Raw genomic sequence first — 24243 nt, 5'->3', positions numbered from 1 at the left:
TGAAAAAGGTCAAAAACACGGAAAAAACAGAAACTGGCACTTGGCACCGAGTTAATAAGTTAGTCCCAAAAATAACATAAACATGCATATAAAACATCCAAAGTTGACAAGATAATAGCTTGGAACCATCAAAAAATAATGATACGTTGGAGACGTATCAATATTTTGCTTTATTATACAAACGGATCTCACGAGGGTTTTGTTAAGTTTTGTGTGAATGAAGTGTTCGAAGATCGAGGAGGTATCGATATAAGAAGAATACGGAGAGACAAGAGTTCAAGCTTGGGGATGCGCGGAAGGCATCCCATCTTTATTCTTCAGCAATTACGGTATACCTTGGTTTTTGTTTTGTTCACATGATATGCGTCTCCTTTTATGCACCCTTTTAGTATGAGATAATCCTTCATTGCTTTGTAGAATGCTTTGTGTGCTTCACTTATATATTTTTATCTTGGATATTGGTTGATATATATTAATTGTAGAATGCTCTATGAACTTCACCTATATCTTTTAGAGTATGAATAAAATTTCTATCGGAATTGGGCTTGGAAGTGTATCAATGTCATTCCTAGCTAGAAAGGCTTTAAAGAAAAGCGCTTGTTGGGAGACAACCCAACACTTGTACTCTCTGATTTGATGTGTTCACATGATTAATCTACTGTATTAATCATGTTTTATAGCTTTTTTTAATAAAGTGCCAAGTAAAGCCTTTGAGATAGTGTGGATTATAGTTGAGTTGATTCTATGCAAAAACAAAAACTTTTGCTCTCAGTCCAGGAGTTTTTTAAATTCACTGGAACGTGATTTTGATCTGAATGTTTTACACATTATTGATATACAAATTTCCTGGATTGTCCTAATTTTTCAGAATTTTTAGAGATAGGTAAGTATGGTTACACTACAGATCTTCACAGACTGTTCTGTTTTTGTCAGATTCTGTTTTGCATGCATAGTTTGCTTGTTTTAGTGTTCCCATAGCTTATATTCAATAATATAAATTATGGGAATGATAGAATATAGTAGGTATCATTTTGGAACGATTATGAATCTTGTCTTGATAGTACCTAAGTGAATGATCTATCTTTATTACACTAACCCTTCTCACAAAATTCCGTTAAGTTTTGTGTGGTTGAAGTTTTCAAGTTTTGGATGAGACACCGATATGAGAAGAATAAGGAGTGAAAAGAACCTAAGATTGGGGATGCCCAAGGAACCCCCAAGGTAATATCTAAGGAAGACTCAAGCGCTTAAGCTTGGGGATGCCCCGGAAGGCATCTCCTCTTTCGTCTTCAATGTTATCGGTATATCTTACTTGGAGCTATATTTTTATTGGTCACATAATATGTGATTTTCTTGGATCGTCATTATATTTTGTTATTTTATGTTAGCGTTACTCAAAATCTTGTTTTTTAATAAAAATTTCCAAGAATTGCCTTTAGGATGCTTGCATTGCATGTTTGATTTATGTTGTGTAAAACAAAGACTTTTGCTGTAGTGTTTGAATTTTCATGTTTTACTGGAACGTGGAAAGTTTCTGAAATTTTTACACAGTGTTGTCATATAAAGTTTATAGCATTTCCTAAATTTTCATAATTTGTTGAGTTGCGAAATTACACTGTTTTTATAAATTGCTAGAGACTATTCTGTTTGGACAGATTGCTGTCATAGTTTTGTTATCTACTTACCCTATAGTTTCCATAGCCTATATTGATAGATATAAATTGCGGAAATGATAGTAAACAGTAGATGATGTTTGCAGTTATTATGCAACTTGTCTTGGCAGTACATAAAGAGTTGATTTATTATTATGTTCACTAACCTATCTCATAAGTTCTTTTTAAGTTTTGTGTGGATGAAGTTTTTGAGAATAGGTGAAACCGGGATACGAGAGGATTGAACAAGATACAAAATCTCAAGCTTGAGGATGCCCAAGGAACCCCAAGTAAATATTTCAAGAACTCTCAAGCATCTAAGCTTGGGGATGCTACGCATCCCACCTCTCTTCATCAACAATTATCGGTTAGCCTATGTTGAGCCTAAATTTTTGTTCGTTCACATGTTGCGTGCTATTCTTGGAGTGCCACTTTTATTTTGTTTTTCTGTTTAAATAAAGTACTCAGATATGAAAATATTTATTAAGGGAGAGAGAAAGTCCTCACATAGCTACTTAATTGTTTGACTACTCACTAATCTTCACTTATATGTTTTGGAGTAGTTTTGTCATTTACTTTCGTGCTTCACTCATATCCTATGAGTAAATGTTTGAATGAATTTAATATCATAAATCTGAAATTATATATGTTTTATATGTTATCCCATGGGGAGTAATGACTTCACATATAATAAGTGTAGGTGGTAAAATCTATTGAAAGATAGCAAACACCACATTGATCACTTGAATAATTCATGAAAGAATATTGAAGGAAGAGAGATTTCACATATAAATATACTATCTTGGAAATCTTCTATAATTGTGAATACCCGTTAATTATTTTCAAACTCGAGCAAATTAGTTGAAGATTGGACAAGGAAGACAACGTAATGAGTTATGCTTGGGTATATTTGTATAGAAGTTATATTGTTATGGATCCTCCAACATGTGGTGCCTTGTTCCGAGGCCATGTCTGCACATGCTAGGCTCGTCAAGCTTAACCCGAGTGTTCCGCGTGCGCAACTGTTTTGCACCCGTTGTATGTGAACGTTGAGTCTATCACACCCGATCATCACGTGGTGTCTCGAAACGACGAACTGTAGCAACGGTGCACAGTCGGGGAGAACACAATTTTGTCTTGAAATTTTAGTGAGAGATCACCTCATAATGCTACCGTCGTTCTAAGAAAAATAGGGTGCATAAAAGGATTAAAATCACATGCAATTCATAAGTGACATGATATGGCCATCATCACGTGCTCCTTGATCTCCATCACCAAAGCACCGGCACGATCTTCTTGTCACCGGCGCCACACCATGATCTCCATCAACGTGTCGCCATCGGGGTTGTCGTGCTACTCATGCTATTACTACTAAAGCTACTTCCTAGCAAAATAGTAAACGCATCTGCAAGCACAAACGTTAGTATAAAGACAACCCTATGGCTCCTGCCGGTTGCCGTACCATCGACGTGCAAGTCGATATTATCTATTACAACATGATCATCTCATACATCCAATATGTCACATCACATCGTTGTCCATATCACATCACAAGCATACCCTGCAAAAACAAGTTAGACGTCCTCTAATTTTGTTGTTGCATGTTTTACGTGGTGACCATGGGTATCTAGTAGGATCGCATCTTACTTACGCAAACACCACAACGGAGATATATGAGTTGCTATTTAACCTCATCCAAGGACCTCCTCAGTCAAATCCGATTCAACTAAAGTTGGAGAAACTGACACTTGCCAGTCATCTTTGAGCAACGGGGTTACTCGTAGCGATGAAACCAGTCTCTCGTAAGCGTACGAGTAATGTCGGTCCAAGCCGCTTCAATCCAACAATACCGCGGAATCAAGAAAAGACTAAGGAGGGCAGCAAAACGCACATCACCGCCCACAAAAACTTTTGTGTTCTACTCGAGAATACATCTACGCATGAACCTAGCTCATGATGCCACTGTTGGGGAACGTCGCATGGGAAACAAAAAATTTCCTACGCGCACGAAGACCTATCATGGTGATGTCCATCTACGAGAGGGGATGAGTGATCTACGTATCCTTGTAGACCGTATAGCAGAAGCGTTAGTGAACGCGGTTGATGTAGTGGAACGTCCTCACGTCCCTCGATCCGCCCCGCGAACCGTCCCGCGTTCAGTCCCACGATCTAGTGCCGAACGGACGGCACCTCCGCGTTCAGCACACGTACAGCTCGACGATGATCTCGGCCTTCTTGATCCAGCAAGAGAGATGGAGAGGTAGAAGAGTTCTCCGGGAGCGTGACGGCGCTCCGGAGGTTGGTGGTGATCTTATCTCAGCAGGGCTCCGCCCGAGCTCCGCAGAAACGCGATCTAGAGGTAAAACCGTGGAGATATGTGGTCGGGCTGCCGTGGCAAAAGTCGTCTCAAATCAGCCCTAATACCTCAGTATATATAGGAGGGAGGGGGAGGGAAGAGGCAGCCTCAAACCCTCAAGGTTTGGCCGAAATTGGAGGTGGAGGAGTCCTACTCCAATCCTACTTGGAGTAGGATTCCACCTTCCCACTTGGAAAACTCTTTCCACCTTGTGTTTTTTCCTTCTCAAACCTTATGGGCCTTAGTGGGAACTTATTCCAGCCCACTAGGGGCTGGTTTATCTCTTCCCATAGCCCATGAGACCCCTTGGGGCGTGACACCCCTCCCGATGGTCCCCGGCACCCCTCCCGGCACTCCCGGTACACTACCGATGAGCACGAAACTTTTCCGGTGACCAAAACAGGACTTCCTATATATCAATCTTTACCTCCGGACCATTTCGGAGCTCCTCGTGACGTCCTGGATCTCATCCGGGACTCCGAACAACATTTGGTAACCAACCATATAACTCAAATACGCATAAAACAACGTCGAACCTTAAGTGTGCAGACCCTGCGGGTTCGAGAACTATGTAGATATGACCCGAGGGACTCCTCGGTCAATATCCAATAGCGGGACCTGGATGCCCATATAGGATCCTACATATTCTATGAAGATCTTATCGTTTGAACCTCAGTGCCAAGGATTCATATAATCCCGTATGTCATTCCCTTTGTCCTTCGGTATGTTACTTGCCCGAGATTCGATCGTCAGTATCCGCATACCTATTTCAATCTCGTTTACCGGCAAGTCTCTTTACTCGTTCCGTAATACAAGATCCCGCAACTTACACTAAGTCACATTGCTTGCAAGGCTTGTGTGTGATGTTGTATTACCGAGTGGGCCCCGAGATACCTCTCCGTCACACGGAGTGACAAATCCCAGTCTCGATCCATACTAACTCAACTAACACCTTCGGAGATGCCTGTAGAGCATCTTTATAGTCACCCAGTTACGTTGCGACGTTTGATACACATAAAGCTTTCCTCCGGTGTCAGTGAGTTATATGATCTCATGGTCATAGGAACAAATACTTGACACGCAGAAAACAGTAGCAACAAAATGACACGATCAACATGCTACGTCTATTAGTTTGGGTCTAGTCCATCACGTGATTCTCCTAATGACGTGATCCAGTTATCAAGCAACAACACCTTGTTCATAATCGGAAGACCCTGACTATCTTTGATCAACTGGCTAGCCAACTAGAGGCTTGCTAGGGACAATGTTTTGTCTATGTATCCACACATGTATATAAGTCTTCATTCAATACAATTATAGCATGGATAATAAACGATTATCATGAACTAAGAAACATAATAATAACTAATTTATTATTGCCTCTAGGGCATATTTCCAACACCATACTCTAAACCTTCAAATAAGTATTCCGTTTTGTATGCCCGAATCGCTCATGTAGTGGCTAGGGGCTGTCACTATCTTCCATGCTAGGTGGGTTAGATATACGTTGATTCACTATCATTCATGAGAAAGTGGCTGGTAATCGGGATGCCCAGTTCCATGCTCAAAAGTCAAAACAAATTTAATGAAATAAAACTCCCCAGGATTGTTATTTGTATGGACGGTACCCGTGGATTCGGCCTGCCATGGATTGTGATCAATTGGTGGAGGGGGAGTAAAATATGTACTATTTTGTTTGGGAATCGCCTATAATGTATTTAGCATGGAAGATATTGAAATCTCTTAGTTGTTATGTTGACAATGAAATCATACTGCTCAAAATTATTATTCACCTCTATTTTAAAAGCTTGAGCTCTAGCACCTCTTCAAATCAATGCTTCCCTCTTTGAAGGGCCTATCTTTTACTTTCTAGTACTTACCTTTATACGAGAGTCATGGTGATCTTCACCACTTCCTATATTTCGCCTTTTTCTCTTGGCAAGCATCATGTGGTGGGGAAAGATCTAAGCATACATGGCCATTTAAATATATTTGATCATGAATTATTATTGTTGACAATTATCTATATGATAAATAAGCTGGGAGGCAAAACTTTAAGCCCTATCTTTCTCTGTGTTCGACGGATGTCATTTGCTCTTAAAATATGCTTTGAGTGTGTAGAATTTGCTAAATCAAAGCTCTTACATAGACCCTTCCTGAAAATAAGATGAATTGCAATTGTTCGATGACTAGGATTATGGTTTGTTAGTTTTCAAGAAACTTTTTGGTCCATACTTTAACATGTGAATATCTTGTTACTTGATCATGAGAAGTTTTATGAGATGAGCTACTGTTTATGGTTTATATTGATGCTAGAAAAAATGATTGGAAGTATCGTTTGTCAAACTTGTGCACTTGCTAGCATTCACACTTCATAAATTATTTCTTTTATCATTTACCTACTCGAGGACGAGCAGGAATTAAGCTTGGGGATGCTGATACGTCTCCAATGTATCTATAATTTATGAAGTATTCATGCCATGTTTACAATAATCCTATATGATTTTGGTATGATTTTTTTAGAACTAATCCGGACTGACGTTGTTTTCAGCACAACTACCATGGTGTCGTTTTTGTGCAGAAATAAAAGTTCTCGGAATGGGATGAAAATTTACGGTGATTTTTTATGGACCAAAAGAGACCCCCGAAGAACCAGAGGTGGGCTAGGAAGTGGACGAGGAAGCCACAAGCCTGGGCGCGGCCACCCCCTAGGTCGCGCCCCCCGGGCTTGTGACTTCCTCGGGAACCTTCCCGGCGTGAAACCGACGCCAAAAATTCTTATAAATTCCAAAACTCCCAGAAAGAAACCTAGATTGAGAGTTTCGCCGCCGCAAGCCTCCAGAGCCACAAAAAACAATCTTGGCCCTCTCCGGCACCCTGCTCGAGTGGGTCACCATCACCGGAGGCCATCTTCATCATCGCCATCATCACCATGGAGGCCAAGCACCAGAGGGAGAACCTCTCCCCACCTTGGGGGGAGGCCATGGAGGAGGAGGCACAAGGGGGAGACCCTCTCCCCCTCTCTCCCGATGGTGCCTGAGTGCCACCGGGGGAACCATCGCCACGGTGATCGTCTTCATCAACATCACCATCTTCATCACCATCCTCATCTTCTTTCAGCGGTCCACTCTCCCGCACCTCGCTGTAATCCCCTACTTGATCATGGTGCTTTATGCCACATATTATGATCCAATGATGTGTTGCCATCCTATGATGTTTTGAGTAGATTACTTTTGTCCTTTGGGTTGATTGATGATCTAGATTGGTTTGAGTTGCATCTTTTATTATTGGTGTTGTCCTATGGTGCTCTCCGTGTCGCGCAAGCATGAGGGATCCCCGCTGTAGGGTTTGCAATATGTTTATGATTCACTTATGGTGGGTGGCGTGAGTGATAGAAGCACAGACCCGAGTAAGTAGGTTGTTTGCGTATGGGAATAAAGAGGACTTGATACCTTATAATGCTATGGTTGGGTTTTACCTTAATGATCTTTAGTAGTTGCGAATGCTTTCTACAGTTCCAGTCATAAGTGCATATGATACAAGTAGAGAAAGTATGTTAGCTTATGCCTCTCCCTCATATAAAATTGCAATAATGATTACCGATCTTGTTTATCAATTGCCTAGAACAATTCCACACACCGACCCATCATTATTCCACACTCGTTATTTGTAATACTATATTGTAATATATTCTAAATTTATTATAACAACACCTATTTTTATATTCTAGTTCTCCGTTATCATGTAAAACTATTCTCTTCATACTCACAACGTAGTTTTATTTCTCGTTTCTAGTTGTAAGCAAACGTTTGATGTACGGAGAGTCGTATCATTGGCAGATAGGACTTGAGAGAATATTGAGCTTACCTTTAGCTCCTTGTGGGTTCGACACTCCATACTTATCACTTCCACCTTTGGAAATTGCTACGATAATTCCTTGCACTTGGGGATTATCATACAACAACGGTGCAACCACGCGGTCTAGAGCGGACGGAGCTCGAAAATGACATGATGACGACAACCGTGGTAGAGTGAAGTCGCTCCACGTGGCAGCGGCGACAGTGGATCCGACGGTGGCAGCGACACTTGATGCGATGGCATCAGCGAAGGCCGGGGGCAGTTGATGTGGGGGCAGCAGCGACAATCGATGGAGGTAGTGGATGCGGCGACGACACAAGATGCGACTGCAGTAGTGGATGCGACGATGGTAGCGACGTCGATGGCGGTGGAGCTTAGGTTTGAGAAGGGAGAAGCGAGCCGAGGGGGAGAAGCGAGCGAGTGGGCAATCCCGACCACGTGGTGTGGTGCGATCTGACCAAGTGGGGTGGTGGGTGTAAGTTTGTCTAATTTTGCAAAGAAAAAAACCTGGTTTACTCGCATATAGCAGCAGTCCGACGGCGTGGAGGTGATTTAGGAGAACGCATAGTGGAAAGACCGTATGTGAACCTCTAGGACAAGTTTTGTGGTCCTATTTTGAATATTTCTAACTATGTGGAGTAAATGACAACCGCGATAAGTGTGAGGATCTACAGTTATTTTTTCTTTATTATTAAATACGTATCACTGTTCATGGATGAATGAAAAAAAGAGTTAAATACACTGTGAGTGCCTTAACTTGTCCGACGCGTTTAATTTGATTCCTAAACTTGCAAAATACGTAAAATCGATGTCGTAACTTGTCCCCCCGTTCAAATACAATGCCTTCTCACATATTCAACCGAGTGTCGCAGGCCCACATGTCAATGGCTCGGGACGAGCCACGAGGATGATGTGCTGATTCTTTTACGGGAACCCTGCAGTGTAGTTTAGGCCCTGTTTGGAACCGCTCTGCTCTATCAAAAGCAGCTCCGCTCCATCAAATCCACTTTGAAGCAGTTTCATACGGAAGTTGTAGCTCTTTCAAAGAAAACGTTTGGCTTTTATCCAACTCCAGCTTCACGAATGGAAAATTTGATGGAAAGGATCTATTTGATTGGATGAGAGGGGAGAAACGAAGGCGTATCCACTTACGGGTGACAGCGATGGGTAATTTTGCTCCAACTTCAGCTTCTACAATTTTATGAAGCACCTCATAGAGAGCTTCATAAAAAACAGAAAGTTGGACCCTAAATTCTAGTTTTTTTTTATGAAGCTGTATATCGTGAAGCTACCCCGATTGACTTATATTTTCTAGAGTGAAGCTGAATTTTCTGAAATAGAGCAGTCCCAAACAGGCTAAGTGGCAAAAAAGCAACTCGGCAACTCCAAGTCCCCCCCGATATACCCCCTGCGGCCTCGCTGTAGAATTCTACCCGGTGCTCGTCTCTGTTCTGTTGGCCAGCCCGCCAGCCCGTCACCGGCCCCGCCGGCATGGCGCTCCCGGAGCTGCTCTCGCGCCTCCGCCTCGCGCCTCTCCAACATCACCTGCGCCGCTCTCTCTCCGCCGTCGCCCCTCCACCGCACGAGCCGACCCCTCCCCATCCCGCCCCACCGCCACAGCCGGCCTCCAACAAGCACAAGCTCTTCGTCGCCGGTACCACCTCCACCCTCCTGCCCCCGTTTACTTCTTCCCCGATCATTCCCTGGATCTCACCTCAGTTTGCCTCGTTTGGTTGCGACCATGGGCAGGGCTCTCGTGGTCCGCGGACGAGCGGTCGCTGACGGACGCCTTCTCCTCCTTCGGCACCGTCACCGAAGGTAAAGACCAGCCCACATTGCAAACTAAAGCCATTCCTCATTTGGTCGGTAGCACTATAACTTCTCGCGTGGTGGGTGCTGGGCGGGTTCAGATGACGCGCGCGGTAGGTGCTCGACGAAACGGCTCCCAGGCCCTGGACGACCTGGCTCCGCCCAGCCTCGCGAACTGTTCGACAGAATGCCTGTTAGGGACGTTGTCGCCTGCTCGGCGGCAATCTACCAGAGTGCGAGGGCCGGGTCGTTCGACGAGGCCGTTGGGCTGTTTGTCGGCATGGTGAGGGCAGGGGTGTGCCCAAACTCGTTCACCTTGGTCGGTGCATCGCTCGCCGCGGCTGGGCTTGGTGACGCCGTGCTCACCGAGTGCATCCATGGGTGGGTTGTCAAGCTTCGGTTGGACTCCAATCCTTTTGTCCAAACCGCGCTGCTTGATTCATACGCGAAATGCGGTTGCCCCATCAAGGCACGTGCTTTGTTTACTGAAATGAGGGATCCAGGTATAGTTACCTGGAACGCGATGATCTCTGGGTTAGTGCACAATGATTTGTTCGAGGAGGCAGTGCTGGTGTTTAAAAGGTTGATTCGTTCGTTGGGGCCAATTCGTAATGTTGTGACTATGATAAGCACTGCTCAAGCTTGTGCTGGTTGTGGTGATGCTGGACTGTGTGGGACTGCACATGCTTACGCAGTCAAGATGGGGCTTGATTTGGATGTATCAGTGACAAACTCTATACTGGGCATGTACTTGAGTTTTGCTAGTCTTGAGATTGGAAGAGAGATTTTCAGGAAGGTTCCTGTCAACAATGTTGTTAGTTGGACGATGATGATGGGTTTCCTTCTTGAGAAAGGGCATGCTCGTGAAGTTATATGTATGTTTGTCAAGATGAGGTCAAATGGTATAGTTCCTGACATGGTATCAGTGGTTGGTTTGGTGCAAGCTTGTGCACTTATGGGTGATGGAAGCAGAGGAAAGTTAGTTCATAACCAGATTGTAATCCGTGGATTCAGTAGAGAGCTTCCTGTAGTGAATTCCCTAATTACAATGTATTCCAAATGTAAGGATTTAAGCTCTGCAAGGAATTTGTTTGATGGCACAAGGGATAAGAGTTTGGTCTCATGGACTGCAATGGTGGCAGCGTGTGTAGAAAATGGAGATGTGCTAGAAGGATTGCATCTCTTTGCTAAGATGAGGCATGAAGGCTTGTTTGCGATTGATTCTGTAACGTTAGTCACCTTATTGCTCGCATGTTATGTGATTGCTAAATTTGACCTGTGTGTTCAGCTTCATGGGTATAGCTACAAATCAGGTTTCTCTCTGTACAGACCTGTTCTTAACACCCTAATGGCAGTTTATGGTAAGTGTGGATATGTGGCTCTAGCCCAAAAATTGTTTGATGAGATGATTTATCGTGACACTGTCTCATGGAATACTATGATATTATCCTTTGGTATAAATGGCCAAGGAGAGGAAGCGATAGCACTTTTTAATGAAATGGAGAAATCTAGCGAGGACCGAGACAGTGTAACATACTTGAACACATTGCTAGCTTGCAGCCATTCCGGCCTGGTGGATGCTGGATTGATCATCTTTAGAAGAATGATGCATGAGAAGGGCATAAATCCATGTCAGGAGCACATTGGATGCATAGTGGATATGTTGGCAAGAGCTGGCCGCTTGGATGAAGCAGCAGGAGTGGCTAGCTTGACTGACAATAAATTGGGACTAAATGCTTGGAAAGCCCTTATGGGAGGGGGTCATTTGCACAGTGACATGAAGTTCACTAATGTTGCTGCGGAGAAGGTGCTTACAGTGGAACCATTCGATTATGGACATGTGTTGTTACTTTCTAACACTTATGCATCACTTGGGAAATTCAGTGCTGCTGAATCTGTCAGATCCTGTTATACAAAACAGATTGCAAAGAAAACTCTGGGGCTTAGTTCAATTTAGGCCATGCCATCCATCACAAGGTAGCTGAAGGGTACTTACCTGAGAAGGGTAAGGATATATCACACAAGGATCACTAGTCTCAAGCTATTGGAATCTATTTTAGGCATTAACGTTTGAATTTTACTTTGTCAAATGGTTAAGTCTACTGTGAAGTGTGAACAATGGGTGAGCATCAGCATTAGGTTTCAAAAGGCTCTGGTGCAATAGTGGATTGCCTTGGACCCTTGGCCCAGCCTTATGACAAATGAATGTGGAGTTTGTCAGACGGTATTCTGACCCACTTAGAAGAGTTTTTAAGCACACCTCAAATTTTCATTACTTTCTTTTGTTTATGCCCATTTTCCTTTACATATGGGTTGGAATATATCCGGTTAGAAATTGAAGAGTCCCAATCTTACTAACCTCTGGTTGGCTTGATTGGCATCTGTATCAATCACTCCGGAGCTGGTCCTGAAAACACGTGTGCTGAATTGCAGCAATGCCAAAGAAAAGGAGAATGAATCGCAGCAACATCAACAAGACAACAATGTACATTCACAGTAATATATATGTTGGTAGAGGAAGCTGCAACTACCAGCTGTGTGCTGTCCGTAGTATCTAATTACTTTTGAGTAAGATGGTTGGGTGCACTTCATTATGTAATTCATGAAGAAACAATTAGCGCCAAGACAATTTAAAAAATACATAAGTTGGATTTACTTGAAATATTTGATAATTTATATTTGTATATATATCTGCGTCCATTGATCAGGTTAAGTGGATCCAAGTATTTCTGCTGCAACTTGCAACTTCTTTTGGTAGTCCCTATGTATCAGCTGATTTTGTGTTATTACTTCTGAATTGGGTGTTCATGAATCTAGTTGCGTCCGTTCTTCCTAGAAGGCGATAGAATTCATGCATATTGCTCTTGCAGCACCAACAGATCCTATACTTCTCATGTGTTGATACTAAAAGGTAGCCATATACTTGATTAGTTCTGTGTCATAGATAGCTAGTCTGCTAGTGACCCACACAAGTGTATATTACTCTGTACCTGCATGTAGTCTGGCTCATGCCCATGTGTTTCTGTCAGTGTTCATCATTTCTATTTTGAATAAGTTTGTCCGTGGCATGTGGTTATTGATTGACCTAACACATGGTCATATATTATAGTCGGGTGTTGTCTAAACTGTTGTAAGATACTGAAAAAACTGCTCCCGAGTCGCTAGAGTAAAGGCGATCGGGAGGCGATCCCAACTGCCCCAGCAACACCGTCCGCCACCGGTCCCTGCCTCCTCCGTTGCCCACTCCGGCGACGTGAGGAGCTGGGGACCACGGCGCTGCGGCGCCGGCTTGTAGTTAGGGTTAGCCTAGTGTTTTCTTGGGACGCCGTTGGGGTGGTGGGAGCGGTGTCCGGGCAAATAAATCTGCCTCAACTCTATTCCCACACCGGGGGCGACCTTCACGGCGGTGTCTCGGAGTTGATGGCAATGTGTGCTACTCGGTCCTTCAGATCGGCAGCTTGGTCTTCTCGCCGTTCTTCATATCTGACGAGATCAGTTTCTTGGTCTGTCGCTGGCGTTCGTGGTTATTCGCGACGGCGACGGCGGCCGGGGCGAGACGGTTCTTCTGGAGCGAGGATGTCGGTCCGGAGGTGGTGGATCTGCCGTTCCTCTCCGACTTTGTCGATGGGAGGCAACAAATCTTGGTCCAAGACAACACGGGGACGTCCCCCAGTCGACGTGCCACAGCGACATGTGCGTTGCTGCGTGCAGCGGGCTTGTTCATCGACTCACAAAGCCTCGTTGGCGATGGTGCTTTCTCGGACCTTGGGATGGTGGAGGCTCGGCGTCTCTTCGGCGTTCGCCTCGGCGGCGCTTGAGTTGGGCGGCGGCCGTTCGCTACGGTGGTTGCAGGAAACCCTAGGGATCGTTTTGTATTTCTCAATCTTTTAGTTTTTTATCTAGAAATTCAGCATAATCATTTTATCCCGGTTTATCTTTTAGTTTTCACGTGTGTTGCTTATTGTAACTTGTTTTTCGATTAATGAAACATGTGGTTGCTCAAAAAAAACAACACATGGTCATATTCTGAGTATTAACATGTCAATGTGCATATACTGTGGAGCTAGCTGACCGAGTTATATCATTGTTTGCCTGGTATTAGATTTTGTGGCCATAATGGGACTTCAGTATCATTTATTCTATTCATCGCAAAAAATTAATACTTAATGCTGTTTTTATATGCGTTAAACTTATCTTAATACAGTGAAGTTATATGGATACTATTTCGTGTTGCAGTGAGAATAATGTATGATAAAAACTCTGGAAGGTCAAGAGGCTTTGGTTTTGTCCAGTTCTCAAATAATCATGAGGCTATGTGTGCCAAGGACGCTATGGATGGAAAGGTTATTTATGAAGAGAGTTGCCTTACAAACTGCTATTGCTAGATATATTCAATTCATAGAAGGATCAAACAAATGATCTGGATTTTTTTTTACTTCTACAGGTAATGCTGGGGCGGGCATTACGAATAAGTTTTGCTCTTGACAAAGTTCGTGGTGGTCCAGTTATTGTTCCACGACTTCCCACGGTGGGTAATTTTTGTCATATCCCTTCCCTAAAATATGATCTTTTCTGGCTACTGTAAACTCATATACAGAAACATTTCCGGGATTTGATTTCTGTACTCGTTTGAATATGCTATTGTGCATATCTTTAACATTCTATCCAAATTCAGATAAAACAAATCTAAGTTTGGTTTCTTTTTTTGGAAACAGTTGTTTGAGACAGTTCATTGAAGGATGACCCTATGCCTGTACCGTTTGAACTTCACCTTTTTTTTGCGGGGATGTTTGAACTTCACCTGAAAGTATAATGAAAAGGTTATTTAACTTGTTAGTTTCTTCGCATGTTGAACATCTATCAGTGGAGGCACGGTCTACATGGGCGTGGTTGGTTTATCTAACTGCTTAGTTGCCATTAGTTTTGGGAGCCCTAGTCCAATCCTAAAACGACCCGTAAGTAATCTAGACATTATGTGAGTGCATTTAAAAATAAATAAATATTATATACACGAAAGGCTGTACTAGCAAGTACGGCCTGTGTGTACTTGCTGCAGACACACTACTGACCTAGTTAAGTTTCACAAAAGTATTGCTGGCGTCATTATGTTCCAGAAACTCACACTTTATCAATTTGGAAAATACAATAGACCTTTTAGCTCTTCATTGATGCCCTTTGGATAACAGTCATACATCCTGGCTAAACTAAGCTACACTAGTTCTTCGTCACATTAAAAAGATAATAAAGTCCTGTGCCATATTGTGAAACAGGAAAGTCTGTTGACAATTTTCCAAGTATATACTCTGCAGGACAAATTTCCCTCCCAATACTTATTTTTTAGGTGCATCTGTATTGGCGTCGACCTCTGCTTCTGCCTCTTCCTTGGTGCGTACTTTGATGGACTCTTCAGCATGGAGTGACATGGATTTATATTGATAGTAGTGTGAGCATATAAGGAAGTAGAAAAGGTTCAGTACTCCAATGAGGGCAATGAAATAGAAGAAATAGTCAAGCTTGCCAAGATTAATGTCATCTGTCAACCAGCTTGTGTGGCCATCTCTGGTAGTCACTTTTCTTGTAATGTTTGCCAAAGCAGTACTCAAATAGTTTGCTCCAGCTAACGTGACGAAAAAGAGGGATCCTGCTAGGGTTAGCATCTGCTCTGGAAACTGCTTATTGTAGAATTCTATTTGTCCAACTGCATTGAAGGCCTCAGCAATACCCATTAAAATCAATTGGGGGGCAAGCCACAAGACTGACATAGGTGATTTTCCTCCATTAGACAATGCTGAGTTTCTCCTTTTTTGTTCAACAAGCCCTGCTACCACCATTGAAATGGGAGAAATCACCAATCCTATACCCTGTCTCTGAAGAAGTGTAATTCCACTTTCCACTCTGGTGAATCTTCTAGCTATAGGTACCAATATTCGGTCATAAATCGGCAGGAATGCAGTTAGGGCGATTAAGGATATGGATATAACAGAGCCTGCAGGGATTTCAAAATGTGTTCCAAGGTGACAGTCCATTGTTAATGTTTGCAAGATTATATATGTGAATTGTTGAGCCAACGCGACGAAGCATATGATGCCAGATATACAAATAGGCACAATTCTTAACAAACATTTAACCTCTTCTATCTGCTGGATACTGCAAAGCTCCCATGAGTTTCTTGCAGAACCATCATCATTTATATCACCATCCCTTACAATCGCACCTTTGTTCAGAAACCTGAGTACAAATCGCAATAAAAGGTGGATATACATTAGCATATAGCATATAATTATTTGAAATGATTAGTATTTTTGTTTGATCTGCTTAGCATGTTCTTTATATTTTATTTCACTTTGTCGAGGAGTGGAGGACGTTTTGCTCACTTTACTTGCAGAAAAATGGCCTACATTTACCAACACATGAATTTCTGCATGTTTTAGCAAGTTACATGGACATTAAGCCTATAAACACTTTTGCAAGCTAATTGGAATAATTTTCTTGGAAAAAACATGGTACTTTTGGGAATGGGACGCTATCAAATGGTATTTTTTGTCGATGTGTTGTGACACTTCCATCATGGCTAGTTCTTTATTTTACCTGAACTGGGAAGTAAGTGGCAATCTGAAAATACGGCGGCCACCTATGGGAGGACTGAAGAGCAGCAACTCTTGTTGATTTATATTGTCAGGATGCGGAAGCTTGAGTCTTCGTTTTTTAAATGATGCCACTAAAACTTGGGCAATTCCAGTGAAGATGCTTCCCTCTGGTGGTACATGGACATAAAGTCTAGTACCCATGAATAAAATGATGATTGACATAAGCATGAAGAATGTGGGTATGCCAAATCCTATTGGCCAGCTGATGCTATTCTGGATGTAGATGAGAATAGTCATTGAGAACACCAGGGCAGCAGTAGTTGTGCCATAATACCAGTTATAATAGCTATTCAGGCCCTTTCGGCTTTTTTCATCGGTCATATCGAATTGGTCTACTCCAAAGGGCAAGCTGCATGGTCGGATTGCTCCACCGCCGATGGTTAGAAATGCTAGAGATAGGTATAGCACGCTCAGCTGGAGTGTTGATGGACTATTGCAGTGTCCACCTAATCGGGCTGTCGGACTGCAGCCTGGTGGTTTGAGAGCTGGAACTGATGCAGACAAAGTCAATCCCAGCATCCCCTGTTCTCATAGCAAAGAACTACGCATATTAGACTGTGAGCAATGCAAAATCTATTAACATCTTGTAGGAAATTTAGAATAGTTCACATTTTTCTTAGAACAGCTAACCCAGTAAATAAAAATGTCATTTCTGAGACATCAAGTTTTGTTGTGGTAATGAAATGATAAATTGTGAACTATTGTCTGTGGTTCTTTGCAGATGCTATTTCTGATATTAATCATCAATGAATAATGCTGGCTATTTCATTCATTTGTTACTTATTTTGGCAATGACGACTAATCTCACATCTCCTTTTTGTCGACACAAGCAGGCAAAACAAGACGAGTAAAAGAGCTTTGACCGCGGCACGGACATACCAGGAGGCTAAAGAAGGATCCGTAGGCCAGGGTTCGGAACCTTCCCAAGTAGGCGTCGGAGATGAACGCGCCTAGCAACGGCGCAAAGTTCAGTGTGCCGTAAAAGATGTTGGTAATGTTTGCTGCCGCGAGCTGCCCAATGTTGTAGCGCTTGACAAGATAGACCGTGAGATTTGCTGCCACCCCAACTGACCCCACCTTCTCAAACGTCTCGGTTGCTGCATGGAAAGAAAGTGTGAGGCTCATTTCTTGCCTATGCTAAATAAATAGTTGCCTGGTGTTATGGAAACTAAATGTTCGTGCTTTGTTATACTCCCTCCGTTCCTTAATATAAGTCTTTTAAGAGATTTCATTGAAGGACTACATACGGAACAAAATGAAATTTATATTCTAAAGAATGTTTATATACATCCGTATGTAGTCTCATAGTAGAATCTTTAGAAAGACTGTATATTTAGGAACGGAGGGAGTAGAAGAAGTTGGCAATTTTGCAATGGTGGTCCATAACTTTGTGCAAATAAAATACAAATCAAATGAATTATCTAATCAGAAGACTGTGATACATATATGTCTACTACTCCCTCTCCCTCTGTTCCTAAATATAAGTTTTAACAGATTTCACTAGGGGTTTACATACAGAAAAAAAAAAGTGAATCTATATTCTAAAGTATGTTTATATACATCCGTATATAGTATAGTCCGTTAATGAAACCTTTAGAAAGATTTATATTTAGAAACGGAAGAAGTACATTGAATGTATGATAATCGCGGTAGCAAAAGATCTTTAAGCTCGTAAATGTTTGAGATTTGGCAATCTATCCATAAATGCCATTCATCTTCTTCATTTTTTGTCATGGAAACATAAAAGAACAAACATATGATAAACCATTCAACGCGGCACGAGCATATCTAATCCCTGATCTTCGCTATATCAAACAGTCACTAGGACTAATTGTTCGGCTCGATTTTTTCCTTTGCGGGGAAAGCCAGAGTTAGTTTTTTGTTATTGCTTTTGTGGAAAATTTGTTCAAGGCCATCATGATGAGATAGAGGACTGTGCGACAACGGGCCGAGGTAGAGGACGTCAGCCAGCGGCCACTGGCCAGGAACGATGCTCCTGCAACTTTTTATCCCAGTAACAAAGCAAAAAACATTCACCCACACGCACAAAAGCAAAGCAATAACATAGATCGTGAAGAAGAAGAAGAAGCCACAGCAGAGTGAGTCAAGAGACGGAGAGATTGACACGGGAATGAATGAATGGATGAAATCTACCCCGTAGAACCGAGCTTGTGAAGTGCACTGCACATACGTACGTACGTACCTATGATGAAGGGCATGCACCTCCACCCCAGCGGCCTCCTCCTCCTGGCGCCACCGCCGCCGGCGTCCCCCTCCGGCAGCCCCTCTCCGCCGCCCATCTCCACCTCCGCGGCGGGAGCAGCCATGCCTCTGTCCCTGTCGCAAGCCTCAGCTCTCAAGCGAGAAACGGCCTGCAGGACACAGGGGCAAGCAAGCAAGCGATGCAGGGTGTATATGTATCTCCGAATTTAAGGAGTGCTGCCGGCGCCCACCTACGTACGTAATCCCGCCAGAAAGCAAAGCCTCTGGGGCGGTGTCCATCCCGTCATTCATTTCGGCGCCGTCGCCCGCGCCGCTGAGATCGGGATGGACGGCCGGATGCGTGCATGGACGTGTATGTATGTAGCACTAGCAGCGGCATTGCGTCTCTATCCTGTGTGCTCATGCGGCGCGCATGAGCACGTGGGGCCGGGGGAGGAGGAGGCCACCACGCATCCATCCATCCATCCATCCTCGTCCGGTAACGTAACGTGTCGCCGTGGAGTGATTTCGGTGTCAGCGCGTGTGCAGTGCTGGTAACCGTCGGCTTCCTCCCTCCCTCCCTCGGCGGCACTTGATGGCAGGCAGCGGGTACGTGGAGCTCTTGTTTTTCTTTTCCTACTTCTTCTTCTTCTTCTTCTTCGGTGGACCGCGTCAACGGCAGAGTGAGCGGGTACGTATGGCCACGGGCAGGCCATGCTCTCCGGCCGCTCCGGGCTTTGGGCGTTTGTGATGGATCGAGCCGAAATGTTGGACGTCACGTACCTCATCTCATCCTGGGGACGCACATGCAGGGTCAGTAGTACCTCGCTCCGTCACACGACTGACTCGACGACCCGTCGTCCACTTTTCCTTCACGGAGCTATCAAGGGTCTCTGTCGTGGCTCATGTGGACTCTGCCATCGTGTGCCTGGGTTGTTTTGGGTCTCTGGCCATTGGATCCCATGCGTGCGTCCATGCCGCGTTGAATGGTTAATCCAGCAATTTTATTTTTACCGCTCTCACCAACCCGGTCGCGCGGCCATATTATCTCTCACCACCTCCGAGCAGTCCGACTTGACAGACGGACAATTTGGCATACGGCTTGATCTACAAAATCCGGACCATGGATGGTGATGTACAGACATTGCAAATACGACCTCCTGAACGCCTGGTCATACTTCTCATTTTCTTCCTCAGACCAATTTCAACGCGTCGATCCAAATAGACATCGCTTTTGTCCGGTTGGGTCGGTCATCCGCGTGTTTGTGTCCACTTTTTAAAATGGATCAGCAGATGCATCCGACGGGAAGCAAGTGGACATCACTGTGGTAGTAAAATAATAGGAGAGAGGTGGGTGTAGGTGGGTCAACAAATTAAATAAGTAGGAAGAGATGGATCATGGATGAGTGGGTGGATGACAAGTGAGTCAGGGCGGACACATGCGGACGACACACACACAAAAAACGTATGTATTGTGTCCGCGTGCAACCCAAATGTGACCCAAATTTGCGTCAGAAATGGGTCCGCACGGACACAAAACATACGCAAAATGAAAATGGGTCTCTCCGCGTTGGGCCATCACTTTTGTTTGTGCTAACTCATACGGACGCGGGCCGACGATTTGGGTCCTCCCGTTGGAGCTGCTCTCATATGTCCGGTCACTTACACATGATTGGTGGAGAGTAAGAGAAAGAAAGAAAAATGAATAAAAAAGAAAAAGATGGTCCGGGGTGGGGCCATGTCCTATGTGGTGGACTGACCGGACACGCCCGGGCGCGTCCACGAGCCCTCATATCCTTCCCATATTTGAGATGAATATGAGGGTTCGCGGACAGTCCGAACGTATAGAGATGATACGAGGGGTCCGGTTGGATCACTTTTTTCCTTCTCTCTCCTGTCGGGCGTCCGCGGGTGTATGAAGGGTCACTTGATGGGTCCGGCTGTAGGAGCATTATATCGGGTGTGGCACCCCGGCTCAGAGGAAACCGGAACACCCCGTATTCCACCCCAAGGACAAGTCTTCTGGAATACGGAACCGTTGGCACACAACAAATCAGCTCTTTATTACTATGGAAAAGATTACAAGGATACATGGATTACATCGCCTTGGCGATACTACACCTGCCTACGGTAAATTCTACACTAGCAGCGTAACAACGATCTATGTGATGAACTCCACTCCGCAGGGACTCTGGCTGGAACGCACATCCTAGCCCGCAACTCCGAATCCTCGACAAGCAAGCAATCAAGGCATGACCTACAAACTGGCATGACAAGCCAGGTGAGTACTTTAAATATACTCGCAAGCTCACAACAAACATTAGCATTAAGGCAAGACAACATCATGGCAATCAATATTAGTTAAAGGGTTGTGATTACTAAAGGAGTGGTAGAAAACTAACTATACCAGGCTACTAGTAGCCGTACTTGGGAGATACCAACTCTTGTGATCTTACCAAGATCCTTTAGCGAGTATCCTCAAGACGGATACCAAGACCTATCATCGGCACAATGCCCAACTGTTATCATCCTCAGACGAGTTCTTCCATCATTACTATCATAGTTACGGTTGACCACCTACTGAGGTCTGGTGGGATTGTCCAATACCATGGACTCGGCTATTCGAATAGGTTTGACACTCTGCAGAGGTTGCACACTTTACCCACATCATGGAGCACTGACCTCGTGATCCCATTCTGGTGGACCAGTGTTGCTCCAACGAAACTTGTCTGACCCGTGACTCTTTCATCGTACCACCGACAATCATTCTCCCTCGGAGTCCTGCCCTGGGTGGCCCTGTGTCCTCATGACACTTGCCACCGTCGTGGCCAAACAAAACTGTCCCAAACGGGGACGCCGGCACAATACTCAACTGGCTCACACGGTTATCACCGCCTACCGGGCCAAGGTAGCACGCGTGCATAACCCTCCCTCTTTGGAGGTACCGGTGAAAGAGCACGCAATCAGACCAAGTCAAGGCCGTCCCATATCGGCAAATGTGGTTGCACTGATGAGCCCGGACAGGTGACTCTGATCAACCAACTAGGTATCTTATCCCGAATAATATTTCTGTTATAGCTGACGCTCCGGGGTCACAACAATCCGATACTTAATAAGCTCAAGCCACTACTGTTGATCCATGTTCACAAAGTAATCATAGACAATAATCTCAACAGTATAGTATAAATTAGTGAGTGAAAATATTAGTTACTAACGGTCTTGTACTAAACACGGTAGTCATCTATCCCGACAGTGCATACTCACATTCCAAACTACAAGCAGATATATTTGTGATCAAAATAGCTAATTAAGCTATGGTATTGAAATGCGATTAAGCAAATGAGAGTTGTGGCTTGCCTGGGATGAGGAAACCACCGGGAAGAAGGGCGAGAAGCTCGCGGAAAGAATTGTCGGAAACAGTTCTCTCTCGGAGGAGGGGCTGTTTATGGCAAGGGAAACATGGTCATTTCCACTATGTGATCACATGGTGAAAATTTTACCATCTTGTCGGGCTTGACGAGACGAAGACGTGGGCTTTGGAATTATTGGAATCGGAGTCTCGAGCAAAAAGATATAAGGGTTTTGGAGTCACGGGCTATTCTGCAATAAAAAATATTCACATCCGGGTCCCTGGCAGCCGAGTTGGTCGCGCACTCACGGAGAATACGCTTTCCCTTGACGAAAGCGTAAATGCTCCCGAGGCGTTTCCACTTATCCAGCTGGCGGCACCTTCTCTCACCGACAGGTGGGGTTAGGGCCCACCTATTAGGGCCCTCCCTCTCTCTCCTCCCTCACTTCTTTTTCTACCTCGTGCCTCCTGCTTGGCCGGGGCAGGGGCCGGCCCCGAGGCGACTACCGGCGACACAGGGCACCTCTGGTGGCGTTCAGCCTACCAGGGTGACCGGCGTGACGGGCCGCGTCCATTCCCGTGGGTGGCGAAGCCCGGGGAGAACCAGAGCACGGTGCCCACGGCCATGGCGGATGGCGGCTCGGGTATCGACTGGGGCGGTGGCCACAGGGGCTTCGGCAGCGAACTGAGGGGAGAGGGAGGTTCGCCGGAGATGAGGGAAGATGCAGGAGATACCAGGGGTGGAAGAGGGGCTCAGGTCGGAGCTAATTTGAGAGGAAGAGGCCGATGACCATGGCGGCCAAAGAAAGGAAATTGGGCACTGGGGTTGCTCCTCAGGCTCGAGGGACTGGACGGGGACGCTGCTGGGGAAAATAGGAAGAGGTAGAGGTGGCTCCCAATGTCCGGAGAGGCTCGAGGTCGTGACTTTTATAGCTGGCCGAGGCGAGCAGATTAGCACCGTTGCCGTGGTGGCCTTATCGCTGCACTGGTGCACCAGGGCACGTGGTAGTCGACAGCGACGGCGACAGGGCCTCCAGGGGCGAGGAGAAACAGGGGGGCTTCGGGAAAGCTCGAGGGGGAAGACGACGATGATGGTCTCTAGCAGAACAGGGGCGAGGCTCGTCGTGGCTCGGCAAGGCAAAATCGCACAGGGAGAGAGCTCCAAGGAGAAGAGGGTGACGCGGGGAAATTGTTGGACACGACAAGGCATGCGGAAACGACGAGCAAAGGAGGGGCCCGAGCTAGCAAACGCGCAGCTCGCGTCCATGGCATGCTAGGGCGGTGGTCACCGCGTGAACTCGGCGATGCCACGTGTCCGAGTGCCCAAAACATGTCTGGAGTGTGGTCCCTTCAAAGAATAGCCCCCTAGAGGTGATGGCTCGAAGCAATGAACTGTGGCTAGATGGGAGTGATCACCTGAAGTTTCCTGCAGCAAGCTTGGGCACCTCACTGTGATCAACAGGAAGGAGATAAGAGCAAAATACCATGTCTGGGAGATTTAGAGTAGGAAGGTCTACAATCCTGTGATATTTGAGGAGCACGGGACCAATATTTGATAGGGTTGCTTTGGAGCTAGCTAATCTGGTCCAGAATAGAGATTTTGATGTGGCACTCACATACTGGCTTGGATGGAGCTGAAACTTGGAGGAGATAAATCATTTAGACATGTGAGGATGCTGTATAAGTTTCATGCCATCTTGATAAGCCAAAGTGGCACTTCCTTCACAAAGTATCCCATTGGACAAAAACTTAAGAAAATTACTGGGAATGATTGGCTAAATAAAATGAGGTCAAACTTGGTTTAGCACGGTTTTATAGATAGGAGAATGTCCTCGTAAAATTTCAGAATTTATGGAGAAACATAAAATATAGTTGCTTCACAAACCAAAACAATGACCAGAGATAAAGATTTGATGCTATGGTCACATGGTTGAAGGAGTGATGCTCAAATTTGGTGGAGAGGCATAATTTGAGCATATTGAGATGATGGCAAAGTTTCAACTCATTTGAACACTCCTAGCTAGCACTTGCTTCACAAAGCTTCTTCTGGATCAGAAACTTTGGAAATTTGCCAAGAAATATTTACTAGCTAAATTGAGTTGAATTTTGGCATGAGGCAATGATATGGCTAGTAAAGAGTGCCCACAAATTTTGAGAGCAATCAAGCAAATAAAAAGGGTACTTGCTTCACAACTTGACAGATAGGGCAGAATGAGAAAATGAATTTTTGGGAAATATTTTTGAACATGGCAAGGAAAGATTTTGTCATATCTGAGGAAGATATGACCCAATAGATTTATGAGAAATATTTGGGAATTTTTGCAGAGATAGAAATGTGGTTTGCTTCATAACTCAAGGCAACAGAGGTTA

General features: G+C 44.6%; 2 protein-coding genes across 2 annotated transcripts; one reads left to right on the top strand and one right to left on the bottom strand.

Annotated features, from left to right (window-relative positions):
- The first annotated feature begins 9319 nt into the window (after window positions 1-9319).
- LOC123445181 (glycine-rich RNA-binding protein 4, mitochondrial-like) lies at window positions 9320-17490 on the top strand. Its single transcript, XM_045122136.1, has 5 exons — window positions 9320-9520; window positions 9616-9684; window positions 13912-14018; window positions 14120-14203; window positions 17156-17490. Exons 1-5 carry the CDS (start codon window positions 9358-9360, stop codon window positions 17171-17173), a joined length of 441 nt encoding a protein of 146 aa, XP_044978071.1. The 5' UTR covers window positions 9320-9357; the 3' UTR covers window positions 17174-17490.
- Window positions 14784-18718, bottom strand: LOC123445182 (protein NRT1/ PTR FAMILY 2.12-like). The gene is made up of 4 exons (XM_045122137.1): window positions 18526-18718; window positions 17202-17419; window positions 16264-16844; window positions 14784-15903 (listed from the first exon to the last, which is right to left on the bottom strand). Exons 1-4 carry the CDS (start codon window positions 18647-18649, stop codon window positions 15006-15008), a joined length of 1821 nt encoding a protein of 606 aa, XP_044978072.1. The 5' UTR covers window positions 18650-18718; the 3' UTR covers window positions 14784-15005.
- Window positions 18719-24243: the final 5525 nt, after the last annotated feature.

This window comes from Hordeum vulgare, chromosome 3H, assembly GCF_904849725.1.
Source record: "Hordeum vulgare subsp. vulgare chromosome 3H, MorexV3_pseudomolecules_assembly, whole genome shotgun sequence".
Taxonomy (NCBI): Eukaryota; Viridiplantae; Streptophyta; class Magnoliopsida; order Poales; family Poaceae; genus Hordeum; species Hordeum vulgare.
Note: the sequence above shows the minus strand (reverse complement) of the source record. Positions and strands in the feature narration are given on the sequence as shown.